Source organism: Piliocolobus tephrosceles, chromosome 1 (genome assembly GCF_002776525.5).
Source record: "Piliocolobus tephrosceles isolate RC106 chromosome 1, ASM277652v3, whole genome shotgun sequence".
NCBI classification, from domain to species: domain Eukaryota; kingdom Metazoa; phylum Chordata; class Mammalia; order Primates; family Cercopithecidae; genus Piliocolobus; species Piliocolobus tephrosceles.
The window spans coordinates 177,253,279-177,277,580 of record NC_045434.1 but is presented as its reverse complement, the minus strand read 5'-3'; the positions used below and the strand labels follow the sequence as shown (position 1 = coordinate 177,277,580).

Genomic DNA, 24,302 nt, shown 5'->3' with positions numbered 1-24,302 from the left:
GGAGAGGAGGGGGCGGGGCCCCCGAGGAGCACTCGACACTTGTGTCCCTCCGTCCATTAACACATTACCAACGCCTTTTGAGTGTTCCTCCCAGTGCAGGGTGCCAGGAACCCAGACGGAGCAACTCAGCCTTTTTCCTCAGGGAGTAAGTCTATGACTTGGCTCCGAGTACATTCAGTGAAAGAAAGCTCATTGGGAGCCGCAATTTTGGCTAGCTAGTGAAAAAAAATCACCGAATGTTCCTGCAGGGGTTGCCAGGGCTTCCTATTTGTGAGACGTATAACAAGGCCACTCACATTAACTTTAGTCATCAAAATGGGGGCGGCTGGGCATGGTGGCTCATGCCTGTAATCTCTGCAATTTGGGAAGCCGAGGTGGGAGGACTGCTTGAAACCGGGAGTTCAAGACTGGCCTGTGCGAGAGAGACTCCAGTCTCTACAAAAATAAAAATTAGCTGGGTAGTGTGTGCCTGTAGTCCCCGCTGCTCGGGAGGCTGAGGTGGGAGAATCGCTTGAGCCCAGGAGTTCGAGGCTGCAGGGAACTATGATGGGGCCACTGCACTCCTCCTGCCTAGATGATACAGACAGACGCTGTTTTTTGTTGTTGTTGTTTGTTTTAATTTAGTTTTTATTTCATAATCATAAACTGAACTCTGCAATCCAGTTAGGCATGGAAAGGAACAAGGCAAACGTGGAACCCAAAGGGAACTGCAGCCAGAGCACAAAGATACTGCACGCAGGCCGGGTGTGGTGGCTCACGTCTGTAATCCTAGCACTTTGGGAGGCCGAGGTGGGCCGATTGCCTGAGCTCAGGAGTTCAACATCAGCCTGGGCAACATGATGAAACCCCACCTCCACTGAAAAAAAAAAAAAAAATTAGCCAGGCCTGGCAGCCTGCGCCTGTAGTCCCAGCTACTCGGGAGGCAGAGGAAAGAGAATTGCTTGAACCCGGGAGGTGGAGGTTGCAGTGAACCGAGATCGTGCCACTGCACTCCGGCCTGGGAAAGGGCGACAGGGCGAAACTCCGTCTCAAAAAAAAAAAAAAAAAAAATACTGCCAGCAAATGAGGTGAAGTGGGTGCTCTTCTGAGCTACAAAAGGAATGGTCTAGCGGTTAAGATAAAACACAAGCCAAACTTCTTACAGTTGTCCACAGTCAGCAATGGTGATCTTCTTGCTGGTCTTGCCATTCCCGGACCCAAAGTGCCCCATGGCCTCCACAATATTCATGCCTTCTTTCACCTTGCCAAAGACCACATGCTTGCCATCCAACCACTCAGTCTTGGCAGTGCAGATGAAACACTGGGAACTGTTTGTGCTGGGTCCAGCATTTGCCATGGACAAGATGCCAGAAGCTGTATGCTTTAGGACGAAGCTCTAGTCATCAAATTTCTTCCTGTAGGTAGACTTGCCACCAGTACCATTATGGCGTGTGAGGTCACCACCCTGACACATAAACCCTGGAATAATTCTGTGAAAGCAGGAACATTTATAACCACATCTTTTCTCTACATTGCTCAGAGCACAAAAGTTTTCTGCTGTCTTTGGAACCTTGTCTGCAAACAGCTCGAAGGAGAGGCGGCCCAAGGGCTTGCCGTGGGCGATGTGGAACACCGTGGGGTTAACCATGGCTGATAGTACAGAGCTCCCGGTGGCCGCTGCTTCTGCAAAGCCAAGACCCTGTTTTTAAAAAAACAATAATAGGCCAGGTGCGGTGGCTCAGGCTTATAATCCCAGCACTTTGGGAAGCGAGGCGGATGGATCCCTTGGGCCCAGGAGTTCGAGACCAGTTTGGGCAACATAGTGAAACACCGTCTCTACTAAAAATACAAAAATTAGCCAGGTATGGTGGCGCACTGTGGGGTCCCAGCTACTTGGAAGGCAGGAGGATCTCTGGATCCCAAGAGGCAGAGGCAGCAGTGAGCCAAGATGGTATCACTGCACTTCAACCTGGGTAACAGAGAGATGGGATCTCTAAGTAAATAAAATAAATATTTAAAAATGACGAATAAATAAAATAATTGCTGTTCTAAGCTCTACGTTTTGGAGTGGTTTATCAAGTTGCACTAGATAACAGGACCAATGGCCATACTCTTTTTCCCATGCATTCCTGCAATTCCATAAATTTTTTTTTGAGACAGAGGCTTACTCTGTCACCAGGCTGAAGTTCAGAGACATGATCTCGGCTCACTGCAACCTCTGCCTCCTGGGTTCAAGCGGTTCTCCTGCCTCAGCCTCCTGAGTAGCTGGGACTACAGGCATGTGGCACCACGCCTGGCTAATACTTGTATTTTTTAGTAGGGATGGGGTTTTGTCAGATTGGCCAGGATTGTCTTGAACTCCTGACCTAGTGATCTGCCCGCCTCGGCCTCCCAAAGTGGTGGGATTACAGGTGTGAGCCACTGTGCCAGGCCTGATTCATCTCTTAAATCTTGAGTTGCTTTACTTCCCTGCCAGCTAAAAGGTAGAGTATGATTTCTGTAATAAAAATAAAGGAGCTTGACTTCATTTAACAATATTTATTCATTTATTTTTAGAAATGAGGTCAGCTTATGCTGCCCAGGCTGGACTCAAACTCCTGGGTTCAACGATCCTCTTGCCTCAGCTTCCCAAGTAGCTAGGACTACAGGTATGTGCCATGGAGGACTGGCTTCAACAATATCTATTGAGTGCCTAATATATGCCAAGCAGTGTCTTAGATGCTTGGTGTTGCAGATATAGCAGTCAGTGATTAGGACTTGTCATTTTTTCCAGAAGGAGGTCTGCTTAGACCCTGAGAAAAAAAAAAAAAAAGGGGACTCATATCCTAAAACCAGCCTATCTTTGCCTTGCCATGAACTGATTGATCTGGCCACAGGAGGCCTGAAGTCTGACTACCCCTCTATGGAAACATAGAGATATTCCCTCTTTGGTGTTACCTCAACCAAGCTTTGGAAATTACAGCATGGTTTTGAGGTAAGAACTAATTATAAATAAGAAATTATAAGTAAGAACAGCAGTCAGCCCCGTATCTGCCATCCATTTCAAATCCTTATGTTTAAACTAGCAAATGTTTTTCAAGGAACTAGAGGGCTTTCTCTTCTACTGTGGAAAGTAGTTGAGAGATTGCTTCAATTTAAACTCATTTTAAATTATTCCCTGAGGGCAACAATTCTCAAACTTTTTCATCTCTGGACTCTTTATACTTAAAAATTACTGAGGACCCCAGAAAGCTTTTGTTTATATGGATTGTATTTATCAATATTTACCATATCAAAAATTCTTTTTTTTTTTTGAGACGGAGTTTTGCTCTTGTTGCCCAGGCTGGAGCGCAACGGCACGATCTCAGTTTGCTGCAACCTCTGCACCCTGGGTTCAAGTGATTCTCCTGTCTCAGCCTCCAAATAACTGGAATTTACAGGCATGCGCCACCACACCCAGCTGATTTTGTATTTGTAGTAGAGACGGGGTTTCTCCATGTTGATGAGGCTAGTCTCAAACTCCTGACCTCAGGTGATCTGCCTGCCTTGACCTCCCAAGTGCTGGGATTACATGCATGAGCCATTGTGCCAGGCCAACTACATTTTCAAAACACAAAGTTTAGTGAGCTGAATGCCATTGTTTCACCTTTTTGAAGTCTCTTTAGTGACTGGCTTAACAGAAAACAGCTTGATTTTTCCATTACTGTGATATATTATTTTGGTCTAATTATATCATAAAAATGTGACTTCACATAGATACATAGTTGGCAAGAGATAGAGCTTTTAATAACCTTTTCAGATAATTTTAGATATTCTTTGATACTATACCAAAATTCAACAAGTGGTAGTTTGTTAAAGGTTTGTTGCAATGTAGAATCGGAAATTATATCAATGAACATTTTGTACTTTGTTACAATACTTGCACTTTGAATGGACATTTTACCCATGCATGACCTTGCAACTTGGTATACTAATAATATGTAAAATATTAGTTCACAGAGTTAAGCAGATCTTCCTAACATTGACTTATTATACAATATTTTTAAATCGCATTTGTTAATATTACTAACAATCTCATCAGAAAAATTCTTAAATATTGAAAAGCTGGGAAACTGATGATGACAGATACAAGTTTTATAAAATTCTAATTTTTGGCCAGGCATGGTGGTTCAAGCCTGTACTCCCAGCACTTTGGGAGGCCGAGGCAGGCGGATCACGAGGTCAGGAGATCGAGACCATCCTGGCTAACACAGTGAAACCCCGTCTCCACTAAAAATACAAAATTAGCTGGACATGGTGGCGGGCGCCTGTAGTCCCAGCTACTCGGGAGGCTGAGTCAGGAGAATGGCATGAACCTGGGAGGCGGAGCTTGCGGTGAGCCGAGATCATGCCACTGCACTCCAGCCTGGGCGACAGAGCAAGACTCCATCTCAAAAACAAAACAAAACAAAACAAAAAAACAACAAAAAACAAACAAACAATTCTAATTTTCTCTTCAAAGCTCAAATATTATCATTGGCAGCAAATACTGTTAGTGGTTTCCCTTGAAGTAACTGGCTCACTTTGTTTATACATTGGCAGGCATAGTTGGTCAGTTGTTCTTTCTTTCTTTTTCTTTTTAATGAAAAACCTTCATTTGCTTTTAGCTATTTCATAAACACCACAGATAAACTGGACACAGTTTGTGATGAAACTTAGAAAAATTTCTTTTTCCATAACATAAACATGTCAATCTTTCCCTTTAGCTCCTTCTTCCACTCTCCCTCCACTGTGCTGAAGAGACATTAAGTTCTTCCAGATTTTTGCTTAACTGGGTGGCTTCCGAACTCAATGGACTCTCCAGGTAGGTAATTCCTGCACAGGGCTTTCCTGTCACTGGATCTATGATTTTTCCAACTTTGAAAACAATCTCAGCCAGTTCATGTTTCACATGCTTTGTGGAACAGGTAAAGCTCTGAGAAGCACAATATTCCCAACTGCGCACTGCTGAAGGGCATCATGAGCAAAGTGGGTTTTCCGCTTATTATAATACTTTAATAAATAGGCATCCAGAACAAGCCTGGGCACTCTCACTTTGGCAGTCTTTTGCACTTTTGTCCCAATCACCTTCTCCACGATCCATTTGGCGTGGATGGATGAATGAACTACGGACATTATGTGGCTTTGGTCACCTCCACCATGACTGTGCAGCCACCTCCACTTGTTCTTTCGATTAAATATAGTGCTCCATGAAAAAGCAGTAGTTCAATGTGCAGCTCAAACTATCACAAAACTGTTTCTCTTGGAGACAACAATCATACTTCTTTTGTATGCACAGAAGGGCTAAATGAGTACTTCCCACCTCATTATATAGAGTATTAAAAAGACACGTACTCGTAAACTAGGATATTTGGTAGCAAAAAAAAAAAAGAGAGAGAGAGAGACATGGGCTGGGCATGGTAGCTCACGCCTGTAATCCCAGCACTTTGGGAGGCCGAGGCGGGTGGATCATGAGGTCAGGAGTTCAAGACCAGCCTGGCCAATAGAGTGGAACCCTGTCTCTACTAAAAATACAAAAATTAGCTGGGCGTGGTGGCGTGTGCCTGTATTCCCAGTTATTTGGGAGGCTGAGGCAGGAGAATCACTTGAACCCGGGAGGTGGAGGTCTCAGTGAGCTGAGATCACACCATTGCACTCCAACTTGGGCAACAGAGTGAGACTTCATCTCAAAAAAAAAAAAAAAAAAAGACATGTACCCAGGCCAAGGTTTAATAAAATTAATATAGTTTACTGCTTAATCAAAGACCTTCTTAAGTGTAACTGACTTTGTTTAATTTTTTTTTTCTTTCTTTTTTTTTTGAGAGGAGTCTCACTCTTTCGCCCAGGCTGGATGGAGTGCAGTGGCGCGATCTCGGCTCACTGCAAGCTCTGCCTCCCAGGTTCACGCCATTCTCCTGCCTCAGCCTCCTGAGTAGCTGGGACTACAGGCACCCGCCACCATGCCCAGCTAATTTTGTTTTTGTGTTTTTAGTAGAGATGGGGTTTCACTGTGTTAGCCAGGATGGTCTCGATCTCCTGACCTCCTGGCCTCAGCCTCCCAAAGTGCTGGGATTACAGGTGTGAACCACCATGCCTGGCCTCTTTTTGTTTTTGAGACAGAGTCTCACTGTGTTGCCCAGGCTGGAGTACAGTGGCATGATCTCGGCTCACTGCACCCTCCACCTCCCAGGTTCAGGCAATTCTCCTGCCTCAGCCTCCCTAGTAGCTGAGATTACAGGCATGCACCACCCGGCTAATTTTTTTATTTTTAGTGGAGATGGGGCTTCACCACGTTGGCCAGGCTGGTGTCAAACTCCTGACCTCAAGTGATCTATTCGTCTCGGCCTCCCAAAGTGTTGGGATTACAGGCATGAGCCACTGTGCCTGGCCAATTTTTTTTTTTTTCTTTAAGACAGGGTCTTGCTCTGTTGACCAGGCTAGAGTAGAGTGGCATGATCTTGGCACCTCTGCCTCCTTGGCTCAAGGGATCCTCCTACCTCAGCCTCCCAAAGTGCTAGGATTACAGGGGTAAGCCACTGCGCCTGGCCTTAATGTTTATTCTTTTTTTTTTTTTTTTTTTTTGAGATGGAGTCTTGCTCTGTCACCCAGGCTGGAGTGCAGTGGCCGGATCTCAGCTCACTGCAAGCTCCGCCTCCCAGGTTTACACCATTCTCCTGCCCCAGCCTCAGCCTCCTGAGTAGCTGGGACTACAGGCGCCCACCACCGTGCCCAGCTAATTTTTTGTATTTTTTAGTAGAGACGGGGTTTCACCGTGTTAGCCAGGATGGTCTTGATCTCCTGACCTCGTGATCCACCCATCTCGGCCTCCCAAAGTGCTGGGATTACAGGCTTGAGCCACCGCTCCCGGCCATTGTTTATTCTTACTTTTATTGCAAGTGTATAGGTCTAAAAAATAAAATGACTATTGTACAGTTTGGTGCCAATGCTTCGATTCATGCTCAGTAAAGCACCAGAAGTTTTACCCACCATTGCTTTGGCACCATCAATGCAAATATCAATACAATGAAAAACATAAATATATTTTAATATTATTATGAAAATAGTTCTGACCTCACAGATCCCCTGAAAGGGTCTTAGGGATTCTCAGGAACCCATGGAGCACATTTGAAAAACTACTGCCTTATGGATTCCTCCTGGCTCTTACTGCTTCTAGGACTTACATTATGGCACTCACCATAAAGGACTGTCATCCTCTTTTCCATGTCTTTATCACACTAGGAGCGCCTTGAAGATAAGTGCTATATCTTATTTGTTCCTGTCTCCCCGGGACCTAGCATAGAATCTGGGACATGCTCAGTGAATAATACTGGATGAATTGAAATCTTACGATTTTCCCTTGACTTCCCATTTGGTGGTGGGAAAACTGGGCTGAGAGCCAGGTTGCTGACAGCATCTCTTCTTCTGAACTTTCCTCCTCACTGTCAATTCATATTATTATCCATGCCTAACCCCATGCTTATTTATTATTATTATTTATTAAGTACACAGGTGATACTTAATAAATGCTTATTAAATACAGGGTATTTCCTGAAATGTTTGTTTCATCTTGACCTCAATTATTCTCATTTCTTCCCTAAGGGATATTTGTGTGTATATATGTGTGTGTGTGTTTGTGTGTTCATATGTGGTGGGGGAATAACTTAACAAGGGCAAGCTCTCTAAACTGTGGAAGACAAAAGAAACCTTTCAAAATTTGGGCCTTGGCTCACAAACACTCTTCCCACGGTGTGCTAGAGATCTCGCTGGGAATTTGCTGGCCACCTCACAATATTCATCTACTCCATTTGGCCAGAGACTTGTCAGTGGGGCGGGGAATTATTGTTTTTAGAGTAGTGAATGAAAGATACAAATGAAAAAAGAAATTCCACTTCGGCAAACAATTGCAGGTCCTAAAATATTTGCATTTTGTTGATTGACTGAGACAGGGTCTTGCTCTGTCACCCAGGCTGAAGCGCAGTGGCACGGTCACAGCTCACTGCAGCCTTCACCTGCTGGGCTTAAGTGATCTTCCCACCTCAGCCACCAGAGTAGCTGTGACTACAGGTGCCTGCCACCATGCCTCACTAATTAAAATTTTTGTTTTTAGTAGAGACAAGTTCTGACTATGTTGCCAAGGCTGGTCTCGAACTCCTGGGCTCAAGATATCCCCCCACATCAGCCTCCTAAAGAACTAGGATTACAGGCGTGACCCACTGCACCCAGCCTTGTGCTGTATTTTTGTACAAAAACCCAGTAATTGCCCAATAGATCCATGATAAGTTAGAGGTAAAATGATGCTACGGTATTGAACAAAAGGAACTTGGAAACAGTTTTCATTAATTAGAACTTTAGTATTTCTTTTCAAGCACACAGAATATTCTTCACTGGTGGTTTTAAAGGTCAGAATCTGGGCATTCATGTTCTAAAATGTTGAGTAACTTTTAAAAAATAAGTGATTTGATCAATTTGGTGATTTTTTTCCCCTTTATGGAGAACGACCTTTCAACTGGTTGATTTTTCCCTTGTTTTTAAATTGGAGCCTAGCACCGTGGCTCACACCTGAAATCCCAGCACTTCGGGAGGCCAAGGTCAGAGAATGGCTTAGGCCCAGGAGATTGAGGTTGCAGTGAGCCAAGATGGTGTCACTGCACTCCAGCCTGGGCAATAGAATGAGACCTTTCCTCAACAAGCAAACAAATAAACAAGCAAAATCCAAAAACCATAACACTAAAAAAGAATTACCTTATGATCCAGCAATACCACATCTGGGTATATATCCAAAGAAATTGAAATCAGAATGTTGAAGAGATATCTGCACTCCCATGTTCATTTCAGCATTATTCACAATAGCCAAAATAAGGAAGTAACCTTAGTGTGTATCAGTGGATAAACAGTACACACACACACACACACACACACACACACACACACACACACACAGAGGAATATTATACAGCCTTTAAAAAGAAATATCTTCTGTCATTCATAACAGCATGGGTGGAACTGGAGAACATTATGCTAAGTGAAATAAGCCAGGCACAAAAAGAAAGACACTGTATGATCTCACTTATATGTGGAATCTAAAAAAAGTTGATTTTGGCCCAGAACCTGGGACGTGGAGGTTGCGGTGAGCAGAGCTCATGCCATTGCACTCCAGCCTGGGCAACAAGAGCAAAACTCCGTCTCAAAAAATAAATAAATAAATTTAAAGGTGGAATCTGAGGCACAGGAAGGTTAAGCAACTTGCCCATGGTCAACAGCTAGTATGTGGCATAGCCAGAATATGGATATAGTCAAGCTGACTCCAAAGAATGTGCTCTTAACTAGTATATAACAGTATATTGCCTCCCCATGGTATATATCCAATATAGGTTTTTCCATAAAGAAAAAATTTTGAGCTCATAAACATGTTGAGGTCTAAAAATCAAAACAATTGAATCCATAGAGATGGAGAGTAGAAAGATGGTTACCAGAGGCTGGGAAGGGGAACGGGGAGATTAGGGGGAGATAAAGATGGTTAACGAGTACAAAAAAGAGTCTGAATGAGTAATGCCTTGTGTTTGACAGCACAACAGGGTGATTATAGTCAATAATAATTTCATTGCACACTTTAAAACAGCTAAAAGAGGTCAGGCATGGTGGTTCACATCTGTAATCCCAGCACTTCGGGAGGCTGAGGTGGGCGGATCACCTGAGATCAGGAGTTCAAGACCAGCCTGGCCAACATGGTGAAACCCCATCTGTACTAAAAATACAAAAATTAGCCAGGCATGGTGGCTGGCACCTGTAGGCCCAGCTACTTGGGAGGCTGAGGTGGGATAATCGCTTGAACCCGGGAGGTGGAGGTTGTAGTGAGCTGAGATCGCACCACTGCACTCCAGCCTGCAGAGCAAGACTCTCTCAAAAAACCAAACCAAACCAAACCAACTAAAACGGTATAAACGGATTGTTTGCAACACAAAGGATAAATGCTTGAGGGGATGGATACCCCCATTTACCCTGATGTGACTATAACACATTGCATGCCTGTATCAAAACATCTCACGTACCCCATAAATATATAAACCTACTATGTACCCACAAAAATTAAAAATAAAAAATTATTGGCCAGGCGTGGTGGCTCATGCCTGTAATCCTAGCACTTTGGGAGGCTGAGGCGGGCCGACTGCTTGAGCCCAGGAGTTCAAGACCAGCCTAGGCAACATGCTGAGACCCTAGCTCTACAAAAAAAAAGAAAGAAAGAAAGAAAAAAAAAAGTTGGCTGGGTGTGGTGGTGCATGCCTGTAGTCCCAGCTACTTGGGAGGCTGAGGTGGGAGGATCGCCTGGCCTGGAGGTGGAGGTTGCAGTGAGCCAAGCTTATGCCACTACAGTCCAGCCTGGGGGACAGAGTGACCCTGTCTAAAATAAAATCATAACAAAAATAAATAAATAAAAAAATTTGGCTGGGCGCAGTGGCTCATGCCTCTAATCCCAGCACTTTGGGAGGCCGAGGCGAACTGATCACCTGAGGTCAGGAGTTCGAGAGCAGCCTGACCAATGTGGAGAAACCCCGTCTCTACTAAAAATACAAACTTAGCCAGGCATGGTGGCACATGCCTATAATCCTAGCTACTAAGGAGACTGAGGCAGGAAAATTGCTTGAACCCAGTAGGTGGAGGTTGTGATGAGCAGAGATCGTGCCATTGCACTCCAGCCTGGGCAACAACAGCGAAACTCCATCTCAAAAAAAAAAAAATTATTCAAAAAATTTTGAACTTTTTACATTAGAAAAGAACATACATGAAATTAAAAGGCAAAGGACAGACTATGAAAACATTTGCAATATCTGACATGACAGACAAAGGGGTTAGGATGTAACACCTTAGTGACTTGAGTCAGTAGGCTTTGGAGCTGGCAGACTACCATCCTAATCTCCATCACTTAACCACTTATCCTGGGCAAGTAATTTAATTCCTCGTTGCTCTAGGTTTCTCATCTGGAAAGGGGCATAATAATAAGTATTTACTTCACGGAGTTGTTGAAAAGATAAAACAAGACAGTGAATATATGTTACACAGCACAGTGCTTTGCTAAGAGGATGATCAGCAACTACCAAGCTTTTATTATTTTAGTACCATGCAAAGGTTGCTAAAAATCATTAAGAAAAATATAATGAAAACAACAGAAAAATGGACAAAAATATACGAAGGTAGCTCATAAAGAAGAAAAATAATGGCTCCATATACTAAACAAAACAATGCAAATAAAACATAACAATTTTACCATTTCCCAGCACACTGAACTGACAGAAAACATTTTTAAGTGTTAATGTTCAAGGGTGGTGAGATTTTAGGAAATCGACATTAGAGGGAATGAAAATTGATTCATTCTTTTTACAGGGCAGTTTTGCAGTTTGATGATTTTAAGAAGTTATTCTAGGCTGGGCGTGGTGGCTCACGCTGGTAATCCCAGCACTTTGGGAGGCCAAGGTGGGTGGATCACAAGGTCAGGAGATCAAGACCATCCTGGCCAACACAGTGAAACCCCATCTCTACTAAAAATACAAAAAAATTAGCTGGGTGTGGTGGCAGGCGCCTGTAGTCCCAACTACTTGGGAGGCTGAGTCAGGAGAATGGTGTGAACCCAAGAGGCAGAGCTTGCAGTGAGCCAAGATCATGCCACTGCACTCCAGCCTGGGAAACAGAGGGAGACTCCGTCTCAAAAAAAAAAGAAGTTATTCTAAGGAAATAAATAGATATTGCAATGGTATATGCATGAGGATGTTTATTGCAACATCTGTAGTTTCTGGTGTTGAAAATTTGTGAACTATCTTAATGTCCATCTGTAGAGGTTTTAAAATAAATACAAATTATGAAAGTTCCTTATAATGGAATACAATTGCCACCTATAAAAATAATGGTCAGCCAGGCACACTGGCTCACGCCTGTAATCCCAGCACTTTGGGAGGCTGAGGCAAGCACATCACATGAGGTCAGGAGTTCGAGACCAGCCTGGCCAACATGGTGAAACCCCATCTCTACTAAAAATACAAAATTTAGCTGGGCCTGGTGGCGGGCGCCTGTAATCCCAGCTACTCGGGAGGCTGGGGCAGGAGAATCATTTGAACCCGGGAGGCGGAGGTTGCAGTGAGCTGAGATTGCACCACTGCACTCCAGCCTGGGTGACAATGAGACTCTATATAAATAATAATAATAATACTAATGGTTAAAATGAGTGCCCCCTTGTCCCAGTCGTCATCATTTCCTGCTTTGATTAATCCCTGCCACCTGTCTCCTTCCACCAAGGCAAATATAGTTATGTCACTTTCTTGCTTAACGCCCTCAGGGCTGCTCACTATAAAATCCTAAAACTGGCCTTATAAGGCCGGAGTCTCATTTCTCTCCTCCCTTTACACTCCAGCAACACAGTACTCAACAGGCTTCTCAGTTGACCTTTGTGTCCAGTTACACGCCTTAGGAATTTCACATTTCATTGAGCTGCATTGGTTAGAACGATCCTGTTTTGTCCCCTAACAATTTTCACTTCTTTGTAGCTTTTACAAAAATGTTAAGTGTTGTTTATGGAACTCTTTGTTTATATGTGTCTCTCCCATTAGAGTTTAAATCCCATGAGGGTAAAAATTATCACTGCTTTAGCCACTATTTTATCCATTCACCTAGTGTAGTGCCTGACCTAGGTGCTTGATGCATATTAGTTTATTGAATGAATGAATGAATGGTTAAATGCAGGCTACGAAATATACAGTGTGAGTAAAAGAGGGACTAAAGACTTCGTGTGACCATACTAGGCACAGAAACTGGCTACCTGTAGGTGCATGTGGCCCGGGCCCTTTCCTGAAGGGAGAGAAGGAAGAGGTGCACCTCTGACCTGGGAAAAGCAGAGCTGGGTGGGAGTGGTGGCCCTGCGGGTTTCCACGCCTTCTGCTCCCTGGGAGGGAAGGGGGTTCACCACCCAAGGTGCAGGGGGCCAGGGGAGGAGGTGGCAGCCGAGAGACTGAGCTATTAAGTTCCGTGTTTTGGGACAGGCCTCAGGGTGTACATGGTGCAGGCAGATATCAACCTCTTGCACAGTAAGTTTCCCAACTAGGGCAGCGTCAGGGTGCGCCCTAGAGGACAGGAATGGAAAGAGTTGCCAGGGCGAGACTCCGCGCAAGCCACTTCTCTGGGCAATCAGCCACCACAAGGTCTCACATTGTACCTGGACTCTGATACGACTGGGGCCCTGGGGCTGTACTTGAGGGTGTGACTGGCCACTGTGGGGGTGTAGGGGGGCTGTTCATACACAGGGTTCTCCCAGATACTCCCTTTCTTTTTTTGGAGATGGAGTCTCACTCTGTCACCCAGGCTGGAGTGCGGAGGCACGATCTCCGCTCACTGCAAGCTCTGCATCCCGGCTTCATGCCATTCTCCTGCCTCAGCCTCCCGCGTAGCTGGGACTACAGGCACCCGCCACCACACCCGGCTGATTTTTTTTGTATTTTTAGTAGAGACGGGGTTTCACCATGTTAGCCAGGATGGTCTCGATCTCCTGACCTCGTGATCCGCCCACCTTGGCCTCCCAAAGTGCTGGGATTACAGGCATGAGCCACAGCGCCCGACCTTTTTTTTTTTTTTTGATACAGGGTCTCACTCTGTTGCCCAGGCTGGAGTGCAGGGGCACAATTGGCTCACTGCAACCTCCACCTCCCGGGCTCAAGCGATCCTCCCACCTCAGTCTCCCAAGTAACTGGCACCACAGACACGTACCAAGCCCTACTCATTTTTGTATTTTTAATAGAGACAGGGTTTCACCATGTTGGCCAGGCTGATCTCCAACTCCTGGGCTCAAGTGATCTGCCCACCTCAGCCTCCCAAAGTGCTGGAATTCCAGGTGTGAGTCACCGTGTCTGGCCCCAGGTACTTGTTCTTGAAGACTACTCAGGCCTATAATCCTAGCACTCTGGGAGGCTTAGGTGGGAGGAATGCCCGACGCCAGGAGTTTAAGAACAACCTGCTCGGCCGGGCGCGGTGGCTCAAGCCTGTAATCCCAGCATTTTGGGAGGCTGAGACAGGCGGATTACGAGGTCAGGAGATCGAGACCATCCTGGCTAACACGGTGAAACCCCGTCTCTACTAAAAATACATTAAAAAAAAAGTAGCCGGGCGCGGTGGCAGGTGCCTGTAGTCCCAGCTACGTGGAAGGCTGAGGCAGGAGAATGGTGTGAACCCGGGAATTGGAGCTTGCAGTGAGTGGAGATTGCGCCACTGCACTCCTGGGCGACAGAGCAAGACTCCGTCTCAAAAAAAAAAAAAAAAAACAACAACAACCTGCTCAACATAGGGAGACCCCCATCTCTGCAAAAAATGACCCAGAAGCGGTGGCATACCTGTGGTCCCAGCTATTCAGGAGGCTGAGGTGGGAGGATCACTGGAGCCCAGGAGGCCCAGGCTGGAGTGAGCTGTGATTGCACCATTGCACATGAGCCTAGGCAACAGAGACCCAAACAAACAAACAAACAAACAAAAAGACCGCACGGGGTTGGGGGCAGGGTAATAAAGATGCTACTGCCTCCACTTCTGTCAACAACCCTGACCTGGCTGGTCTGTCAGCCCTCCCAAGTCTCTGTCTTCTATGACGTCAAATTCTTCTGCTCACTTGGTTCCAGAAGTGGACTCCCTTCCTCCAAATCACCATATCCGTGCCAGAAAATGCCAGCCCAGCCTGTTTTGCTTGTTTTCTCTTTTCTGGGCAGTGGGGCCCTCACGTCCCACGCCCCTGCTCAGCCCCAGATGTGTAACTGTGCAACGTTTGTCACTGAGAAGCCTCTACTTGCACTTCACATTCATCTTCTTGGCTCCAAGCAGGGCACTAAAGTTGATTTCTCTTTGTGATCCCTGTGCCTAAACCCAGGGCCCAATAAACACATTCTGAAGGAATGAATTCATCCATTTATTCAACTTTCTGGTATGCAAGAACTTCTTTTCATGGAGTGTCATGGAGGCCCCGAGGGAGGAATGGTAAACTGGGGCAGAGGTGTGCATAGCTCTAGGAATAGGTTTAAGGTCTAGGCTTTAGAGTTGGGGAAAGGGGAGCTATTACAGATTTCAAAAAGGTCATCACTGGCCTTAACCTGTGCAAACTCTTGGGGGTGAAAGGGCAGACAGGGAGTCAGGCTGGAGGCGATGCAGAAGTGAGGAATATGGGGAGGTCGTGGTAGTAAAGAGTTCACATTGAGTGGATGTGGGTGGTGGGAAGGTGGTGGCACTTTGTGTGTTGAGACTGGGTTGGAAGAAGAACAGAGCTCACATCTCTGGTATGGAGGGAGAGGAGGAAAAGAGCAGGATGTGAGGGCAGGTGCTCAGCTACTGCTTCCTTCTTGGAGCAGGTGACCAAGGAGTTTGGCTATCACTCCCTGTCCATCCCAGGCTTCTTGCTTGGGGAGGGGCCTCCACCAACCTCCAATGTTTTATGTTTTGAGTCACGGCTGAAGAAAGCCAGAGAGAAAATAGGAGAAAAAAGGTAGAGCTGAAAATGGAGGCAAAGTCCATGAGTTGGGGACCTACATGGCCCCCTTCAAGTAGCTCAGGCCTGGCAGCTTGTGCTGGGCTTGTGGAAGATTCCCTCTTAAGAGGTGAAATACCTCAGGAAGCAAGCCCCAGCACGGGTAGGGCTTGTGGGTCTGCGGGGCTGGGCCACTAGTGTTCACCTGACCACGCCAGCTGCCCCCACTCCAACTGCACACAGGAGCGGGGCACACGGGGTTTTGCTGAGCATGTCAGCCAAACCAGGGCAGGGAAGGTGTCTTCGCCCTGGGCAAGGCCAAGAGGGACACGTGCAGTCCTGACAGTCCTGCAGCCTGCGCACACCTCACTCCTCCCAAGGGCTCATGTCGGTGTCAATGGCCACACAGTTGTAGGCCGCATAGCGGAGCTTCTCCTCGCATACCTTAGCACTGTGGGAATGGGGACTTGGTCAGATCCATCCATCACTACCGGGGTGATGGGGCTCCCCTGGGCCCCAACTCAAGCCTAGGAAAAAACCCACCTGGCATAGTGTGGCAGGAAGAGGGTGCTGGAGCAGGTGGAAGACTCGGGCAGCGCGTCTGTGGTCTCGTAGCTGGGGGCATTGAGGGACCATAGGTCAGGAAGATGTGTTGAGGCGCATGTACGTGTGTGGGGAGGGAGGACAGCAAGCGGCCATGGCACCTTCGGGCCTCCCTCCAGCACTCACCCCAGCTTGTCTGGGTAGATGTAGATCCGTGCTGGCAGGCGGCTGCGGCCTGTGACAAAGCGCAGGAAGCGGCTCCGGTCCTCTGGAGGGAGAAGGAAATCAGTGCCCACGTGGATGGTGAGGGAGGGTCTACAACTTCTACCCTGCCTCTGCATCCCAGCAACAGAGTCCAAACCCAGGTGTCACCCTGCCCTCCTCCACTGACCGTTGGTGAAGTTGTTCAGTGCCTCCCAGAAATACTGCACCCGCGAGTCAGATGGCTCGAAGTCCTCAAACCGGGCTGGTGGAGACAAGGCCAGCATTCATTCTTGGGTCTCATCTTGCCCAGTCCTTGAGCCCCAGCCCCTGTGCTGTGCTGTGCTGCCCTGCCCTGCCTTGCCTTGGGGAACTCACTGAGCTTGCGCAGAGCATCCACAGTGACCTCTGGATCCCCACACACTTTCTTCTCCAACTCTTGCCAGGTCAGCAAGTCCAGCACAGCCTGTGGCACCACCTTCAGCAGACCTGCCTGCATAGCTGCCACCTGGAGAGTGGGTAAAAGGCTTGGCTGGGGAAGAAGGCACACCTCCTGCCTTACACTGGGGGGCATCACTGTAGCCTCTGAGCAGCAGAAAGGTGGCACCGAGGAATGGTGGGGGCCAGAGTTCTTGGAGTATTGGGTGGCCTACAGGCTGCACTCTGGGTCCCAGGAGCTGGGGCTTAGGAGGGGCCAAAGCTCTCTGTTCTACTGGCCTCTGGGTATTACCTGCTCCTTGCTCTCCTCTAGCCGTGCCTTCTGGACCAGCTGGATGAAACGAGAACGGTCCCCATATCCCACGATGATGCCTGCGCCCCCAGGGATCAGCTCCACCACCTGCTGGTCACTCAGTACAGTGGTGAATGTTAGTTCCTTCCCAAACTTGAACTCAAATGTCTCCTTGTCCATTCCTTCCATCACTTCCAGGAGCTTCACCTAGGGGTTGGAGAGAGGCAGGGAAGTAACCTTTTCACTGTGGAGACAGTCCCTGTCTTTCCACAAGATGCTCACAGGGAAGCAGAGACAGCCAGGCAAGGCAGTCACCATGCAGGCAGCAGGGAATGAGAGTGTCAGTGTAAGAGCTGTAAAAGCATCAAGACAACACCTAACAAGCCTTGGAGGCTAGAGGAGGCATCCTGTGGGAAATGGCATCTCAGCTGAGACTCAAATAATGGCTGGGCTATAAGGGAAGTTAGGAGAGAGAACATCTTGGAAAAAGCTGGAAAGAGCAAAAGGCCTAAGGAAACTATTTGCCTGGAGCCTGAATGTGAACCAAGTGGCTGGAGATACAGGGTTCATGTAAGGCCTTTATAGATTCTGCATTCTTTTTTTTTTTTTTGAGACGGAGTCTCGCTCTATCGCCCAGGCTGGAGTGCAGTGGCCGGATCTCAGCTCACTGCAAGCTCCGCCTCCCGGGTTCACGCCATTCTCCTGCCTCAGCCTCCAGAGTAGCTGGGACTACAGGCGCCCGCCACCTCGCCCGGCTAGGTTTTTGTATTTTTTTTTAGTAGAGATGGGGTTTCACCGTGTTAGCCAGGATGGTCTCGATCTCCTGACCTTGTGATCTGCCCATCTCGGCCTCCCAAAGTGCTGGGATTACAGGCTTGAGCCACCGCGCCCGGCCTAGATTCTGCATTCTATCCTAAGTCCAGGGCCGAGCCACCAATGAGTTTAAATAAGGAAAGTGAAATGAATGACTCTGGCTGCATGGAGACCAAATGGGTAAGAACGGAGACAGGGACACCAGCTTTTTAGTAACTGATTAGCTCAGGAGGAAAGGTGTCCTCAACCAGGCAGGGAGATAGCAGTGAGATAGGAAAAGCAGACAGATTACAGAAACAGACTTAAGAATGTGGGGGTGAGGGAGAAGAAGGGGTGAAGGATGGCCCTGTGGGTTTTGGGATGGGGAGGAGTGGGACATGGTGTCCTTTTGAGGCAGGAGCCCTAGAGGGGAGCAGTCTTGGGAGAAGATAAAGAATACATTGAGCCTGAGATGCGACCTTGGGGCAAACGTTGAGGGTGCAGATACATATATGGCCCCAGGCTTAGGAGAGGCTGGGGCTAGAGGTCAGGATTTTAGGGGTCACAAGTCTTCAGACAGTAGTTGAAGCCATGGGAGTGGATGGATTGGAGAGGGATCTCGTGTGTGGTGAAAGAACACGGTACAGAACAGCCTTAGGGAGGACCAACCTTTAGGGGCTGGGCAGAGGAACCACTGCTTCCAGGTCCTACTCACCAGCACAGAGTCCACAGCTGGGAAGTCCTTGCTCCAGCTCACCTCCTCGCCAGAAAGCTGCTTCCACACAAAACCAGGCAGGGCCAGGACCTGTGTGACAAATACTCCCCACTGTCTTCTCAGCCTGAGCTGCCCAGATTTGGCTGGCCTTTCCTTTCGGGGGCCAGGGCTGATCAGACGGGGGTGTGGATAAGACTACTCACCAGGAACTCCTTACCCCGAAGGGCAGCCCCCATCAGCTGTCCAATCCATTCATACTTGGCAAAGTCTCGGCAAGAGGGGTTGGGCACATACATGTCCCGGGCCTCACCAGTGCCATTGCCCTGCCCCAGAGACAGAGCTGTCAGTGTGGCACGAGATATACCCTACTTTCCTGGCCTGAAGACTTCCCTGCACATTTTCCACTGGGAACATTTTCCACTAAATGATCCTTTCAAATGTACAGTGGCTCCTCCTCCCCGTCTGCCCAGATGTTGCCCTGAGTAACTCAGTCCCTCCTCTGCCCCATTTCTATTTTTTTTTTTTTTGAGACAGAGTCTCACTATGTCACCCAGGCTGGAGTAGAGTGGTACGATCTCGGCTCACTGTAACCTCCACGTCCCAGGTTCAAGCGAGTCACCTGCCTTAGCCTCCCAGGTAGCTGGAACTACAGGCACGTACCACCATGCCCGGCTAATTTTTTTTGTATTTTTAGTAGAGATGGGGTTTCACTACATTGGCCAGGCTGATCTTGAACTCCTGACCTCGTGATCTGCCCACCTTGGCCTCCCAAAGTGCTAGGATTACAGGTGTGAGCCACCACGCCCGGCCCCCTCCTCTGCCCCCTTTCTAGCTCAATCTGGCACCTGGGAGGTTTGCAGAGATGGAAACGGAGATTACCTGGTTGGCTGTGCGTACAAAGAAGGGCAGAGGTACGGGGGTATCCGCTGAGCTAGGGCACAGCTCTTCTGACATATCTGCGAGGCTGTCCCGGAAACCACCACCTGAAATGACAGATGTCCTCAGCTGGGCACTCAAGAGCCCAGCTCCCATAATGGGGTAATGAATAAGTCCCCCATCATCATTAGCTTCTGAAAAGCCTCTACCACTTTAATAGGACAGCAGGAAGGATCCTGGAGGTCCTCCCTCAGGGCCTCACCTTGGTCAATGATGCCTTCTGCAATGAATTTACACTCCCACCACTGGTCATAGCGCATGGGCCACCTGCAAAAATCGTGGGCAGATATGTCATCGTGCGGGGCCAGGTGCAGCACAATTCATCAGCTCAGAGAGCACCTGGGAAAAGCAGTCATGGCGAGGGGTGCCTCGAGGAGTTGTGTGTGCACACAGGTGTCCCGAGTTTAAGTCCCTCACTCTCATGCCATACCTGTAGTCCAGAGGCTTTTCATATTTGTCAGAGGGCTTGAGGCCTTCATATACCTGGGGGCAAGGAGGAAAGGAGTCACAGGAAAGCAAAACCTGGCCCCATACTCGCCCCAAGAACTCGTTCAGGTCCCTCTTGGCCTAGTCCCCTTGGCCCTTGACTGATCCTATCTCAGTCTGACCCTAGGTGGTGCAGACCTGGGTGAAGACTGCATTCTTGCAGGCAGGGTCTCGAGAGGGGCAGGCACGGTGTTCCATGGCAAGGCGACGGTTGATGTACAGGCGTGGCATGAAGCTGGGCTTGCTGCTCTCTGAGTCGCGCAGGCACTGAGCCACCAGGCCAGGCCGCTGGCGGGACAGCAGTAGGAACTGCTTCACTTGCTAGTGAGGAGAAGTGGCCAGAGCAGGAATGAGTGGGCAGTCAGCCTCTGTCCAGGCCCTGGAACTTTCCTCTCTGCCTGTATCCAATTCCACCATTTTAGTCCAAGTCTAGTCCATTCCTGTCCTTGTCTCCAGTCCCTTCCTTAGTTCAGCCACCAGGGAGAGCTTTCTAAAACAAAAAAATTCTAATACTGTTATTACCTTGCTTACCTTTCCAATAGCTCCACTATCCTGGGACAAAGTCCTTGCTTCACAGCCTGGCCCACAGGGCCCTCTGCAACCAGGACCTGCCTCCTGCCTACATCCTCCCACCCTCATCCCTCTGTCATACTCACACCTACCTGTACACTTTTCTCAAGTTATCTTGAGCTGCTGTTAACTCCCGGTATGTACCTTTCACACAACCTGCCCTGCCTGTGCTGTCAATAGCCCTTGGGTATTCCACACACTCATCTGGGCAACAGCCTCCCAAACACTAAATTTGGATCATCTGTTCTGGCTTTCTTCCTGTGTTCCCAGACCCAGCAAAGGTCTTGCCCTAGAGAAGGTTTCAGGGACTCTGCTAAGGCATGAACAACTACATGAGCAGGAAGGGGGAACGCACTGCCGAGACCAGCGCTGGGTGGGACGGCTCACCTTAATCTCACTGAAGGTGCCCAGTGTGTGGTCCCAGGCAGGTACCAGGTGGTGCAAGACACTATCGAGGATCTTGATGAATCTGGCATGGGTAGGTAAAGATTGACTGCAGCTAGAGTTTGGCATACATTTAAGACCCTCAACTCCCCAACATACAGGGACAGGAGAAGGCAGGACCTGGGGGCTTCTCTGACCCTTGAACAGCTTATACTATGAAACCTTGGGAACCTCCTCCATGCAGACACACAAGGCTCAATGTTGGGGGAAGGGAAGGGCCCATAGGTTCAGGACCACAGCCACCTCTGCAGGAGGACAGCTCTGCGGTATAGTACTTCAGGGTCGGTGCCTTCCAGGCGTGGATATCGCACCAGACTAGTCGGCTGGAACAGGTCTGCATTCAACCCTAGTTCCCGCTGTCTAGAGGACTTGATCTTGACCCCTCGGAGACGAACATCAATCCCATCATCTGGGGAAAAGGATCAGAGTGAGGTCATTTACGGCACCTGCTGGCTCCTCGGCCCTCAGACCTGGGAATGGCTCCTTGAACGCTCAGCCTTTTGTCACCCTTAACCCTAGAAACTTGGGACCTTCGGGATCACCTTCTATCACCTGACTCTGATTTATCTATTCCTGCTGATTCCTCTGTCTTCCACTATAATGCTGGCATGTCTGAGGGTCCCAACTCAGTTCCTTTTCCAGGTGAGCCCAACCACCTGTATGGCTTTAAGGCAAGCCTATACCTGGCACATCCCAGCTGGTTCAGGCCCCAAAGCTCCAAATCCTGTAGTTCAGCATCACCTTCACCCCAACTCCAAGCCTATCCTCTTCTCTCCACACTCACTGTCTGTTTGCACCCATCTCCACATCAGGCTCTCTTTCCCTCCTTACAGCCTTAAGCCTCACCTCGGCACTCCACGATGCGGATCTCGATGATCGGGAGGTGGACGGTCATGTCCTCCAGGACACAGACATCCCCAATCAGGGTCCTGAGGAGATGAGTGTGAGGCACTTCAGATACCTCCTGCCTCAGGCCTTCAGAGACTGCTGGAGTCTCACTCAAACTTAGGCTTCTAAGCTGGGCTAGGCTTGGAACACGCCCTCCTTCCCTCCCCAGGCCAGTGTGCTCACTCGTCAATGCTCACGTCACTCAGCTTCTTCAGGTTGTCCCCTTCGCCCCCATAGACCACCACCCGCTTTGGCATAAAGTTGTCATCTGTGGTGTCCACTGTGAGTAGCAGCTTCCTGAAAGGTCGGAGTGTGAACGTGAGTCTTTGTGAACCCACAGGGACGTGGCTCACCCATCCAAGTAAGTAGGCTCCTGCCCAGATCCTACTTACTTGACAATGGTGCCCTTCTTCATGGTAAGCCGTACCCAGTGCTGGCACTGGGACCCATCGCTCTCCCAGTAGGTATCGGCATTGCTGTCTGTCAGGCAGGATACGTTGAACTCCTCCTGGGGAGGGGCAGAGAGGTGGAGTCAGCAGTTACCCTCCCTCCCTGAGCTGGGCTTGTGCTCTGGACCAGGAGCACCAGAGAGAAAACAGAGTGAAGCTGGGCTAATGGGCAACTGGATGGGATAGGGGGCCGCTGGGTATGTAGGGGTTCCTACAGACTTCCAAGATGGGGAGCCGAACTGAGTGTGGCCCGTGGGGACCCTGTTTTGGTCCTGGCCTGGAGGTGGGGGTTCTTTCTGGATCTAGCCTTGAGGGGTGTGACTATATCTTGCCTGGGGTGGGAGGAGCCCCAGCACCCACCGTGTAGGAGGAAACGTCTATGCTCTCCACATACTGCTTCACGCTACCCAGGTTCTCATCCTCCTTGCCCAGGTGGTCATACAAGAAGTGGATCAGGTCCTCGTCGCACTCGTAGGTCCATGTCGGGGGTACATAGCTAAGCAACCCCAAGCCCCTAATTAGACTGGGCCCAGACGCAGAGCTCCTTCCTCCCCACCCCATTCCAGCTCACTCACAGTAGCCTTTGTACAGCTTCTGCGTATGCCTCTGCCGGCTGAGGTCTCGATCCCAGGCGATGTGAGTATGTCAGGTCCACCACCTGTTCCCACCTGTGGGCACAGAATAGGGAGTGGGAAAGGGAGACATCAGCGGGCAGCAGGACACTACCTCCATGCCGTGTAGCCTTCTCCTGGGCTCTATCTCCCCGTCTCCAGACGCCCCACCCAAGCCCCCTTCATGTCCCGCCCCTTCCTGTTCTTAACCTTGCCTCCGCTCCAGTATCCCACCCACCCCAGGATGTGGCTGAAGTGTTCCCAAGCCCTCCTGGCCTGGCCTTCGGACAGCAAGCCCCGCTCCTTCAAGTGCAGGACCTGAGCACCGGCCGATAATCCACGCCAAAGAGCTGCTGCTGCCGCTGGAGGTGGTTGGGAGTGTCGATGGGTACCAGGCGGGCTCCGCCCTCCGCCGGGCGGCACACCAGCAGCCAGCCTTCCTGCAGCCCGCAGTCGCCCAGGTGCTCTGCCAGCTGCTCCTGCCGGGACGCGCCGGATGGGGACAGCCGTCAGGGAACTGCCCAGCCGCCTGTCCTACCCAACCCAGGGCAAAGGGCGCCGAATGCAATGCCAACTCCATACAGGGGAGGAAAGGGAAACAGCCAGAGGTTTCTCTGGCCCCGCGGGTCTTTTACCTGGTCCTGGGCAGGGGAGAGCTCACCTTTGTTAGCTTCACCCAGAGCCCGTGGCCGTTGCACAGCTCCTCGCCTGTGGTGCGCACGCAGGCGCCGCGCCGGAGCTCGATGCTGTCGCGGGCGGCGCGGAGGGGCCCGGAGCCGGTACCAGGGGCTGGGCCTGCGGCGCCCACACGCAACCCCAGGCCCTCTGCCTCCCACACGGGCAGGAGCACGCGCGACGGCCCCGCCGGGTCCTTGTAAAGCTTGTAGAGCACCTCTCGCGGCACGAAAGCCAGCGCTGCCGGCAGCGGCCGTCCAGCGCGGAGGCTCCGCGCTGCCTCCGCCAAGAAGCGCACGCGGCCCAGCAGCTGCCGCGGGGACTCCAGCACCGCGCCAGGGCCAGGACCCGCCATGGCTAAGTGGCGGAGGTGAGCGCCTAAGGGCAACCCTACCCGGGGAACAGCTGGCGCGACCGCGGAAGGAGCTTCCCACCACGCCCTGCCCCGCCTTTGGCCAGCCTTCGCCGTATGTTCTGGACTAAGCGCCCCCAGCACTCACCGTATTGCACTGTGTACTCCTACACTCAACCATATTACCTACCTCTGTGCCACCCTAACCCAGCCGACCAAACCCAAGATTGGTGATTTCTACCTGATCAATCTCCTTCTCTCCATTTCCTTGCTACTACCATTTTATCTCTACTGCTACTACCCTCATTCAAGTAACCATTCTATCTAGCCTGGATCATTGCCAACATTTTCCTGGTTCTTCGGCCTGCTCTTTTTCCTCCTACTCCCAACGAATCTGCTGGACTCCCTATCCTATAGGTGGTGTGACTAAAATGTTTGAGACAATGGCCCCTT

General features: G+C 49.4%; 1 protein-coding gene and 1 pseudogene across 2 annotated transcripts; both read right to left on the bottom strand.

Moving 5' to 3' along the window:
* Positions 1 to 4,699: 4,699 nt before the first annotated feature.
* Positions 4,700 to 5,130, bottom strand: LOC111548663 (annotated as a pseudogene).
* Positions 5,131 to 14,890: 9,760 nt separating this feature from the next.
* Positions 14,891 to 24,259, bottom strand: HECTD3 (HECT domain E3 ubiquitin protein ligase 3). 2 transcript variants are annotated; one of them, XM_023221437.2, is made up of 21 exons: positions 23,484 to 24,259; positions 23,141 to 23,301; positions 22,787 to 22,879; positions 22,572 to 22,707; positions 22,155 to 22,270; positions 21,946 to 22,059; positions 21,721 to 21,803; positions 21,118 to 21,283; positions 20,818 to 20,899; positions 19,999 to 20,181; positions 19,805 to 19,857; positions 19,577 to 19,641; positions 19,318 to 19,421; positions 18,642 to 18,761; positions 18,439 to 18,528; positions 16,932 to 17,138; positions 16,580 to 16,709; positions 16,392 to 16,466; positions 16,187 to 16,268; positions 16,001 to 16,072; positions 14,891 to 15,908 (listed from the first exon to the last, which is right to left on the bottom strand). In XM_023221437.2, the coding sequence occupies exons 1-21, from the start codon at positions 23,850 to 23,852 to the stop codon at positions 15,824 to 15,826; spliced, it is 2,586 nt and encodes an 861-aa protein (XP_023077205.1). In that variant the 5' UTR covers positions 23,853 to 24,259; the 3' UTR covers positions 14,891 to 15,823. The 2 variants fall into 2 exon arrangements, with proteins under 2 accessions (XP_023077205.1, XP_023077206.1); XM_023221438.1 differs by lacking the exons at positions 23,141 to 23,301; positions 23,484 to 24,259 and adding an exon at positions 23,061 to 23,130.
* Between the last annotated feature and the right edge of the window lie 43 nt (positions 24,260 to 24,302).

Coding starts and splice junctions, on each gene's coding strand:
- HECTD3 (XM_023221437.2), bottom strand. CDS start 23,852: ATGGCGGGTCCTGGCCCTGGCGCGGTGCTGGAGTCCCCGCGGCAGCTG. Junction 19,422..19,576: donor AGAAGGCATCATTGACCAAG/GTGAGGCCCTGA, acceptor CTGTCATTTCAG/GTGGTGGTTTCCGGGACAGC. Junction 18,762..19,317: donor TTGTACGCACAGCCAACCAG/GTAATCTCCGTT, acceptor TCTCTGGGGCAG/GGCAATGGCACTGGTGAGGC.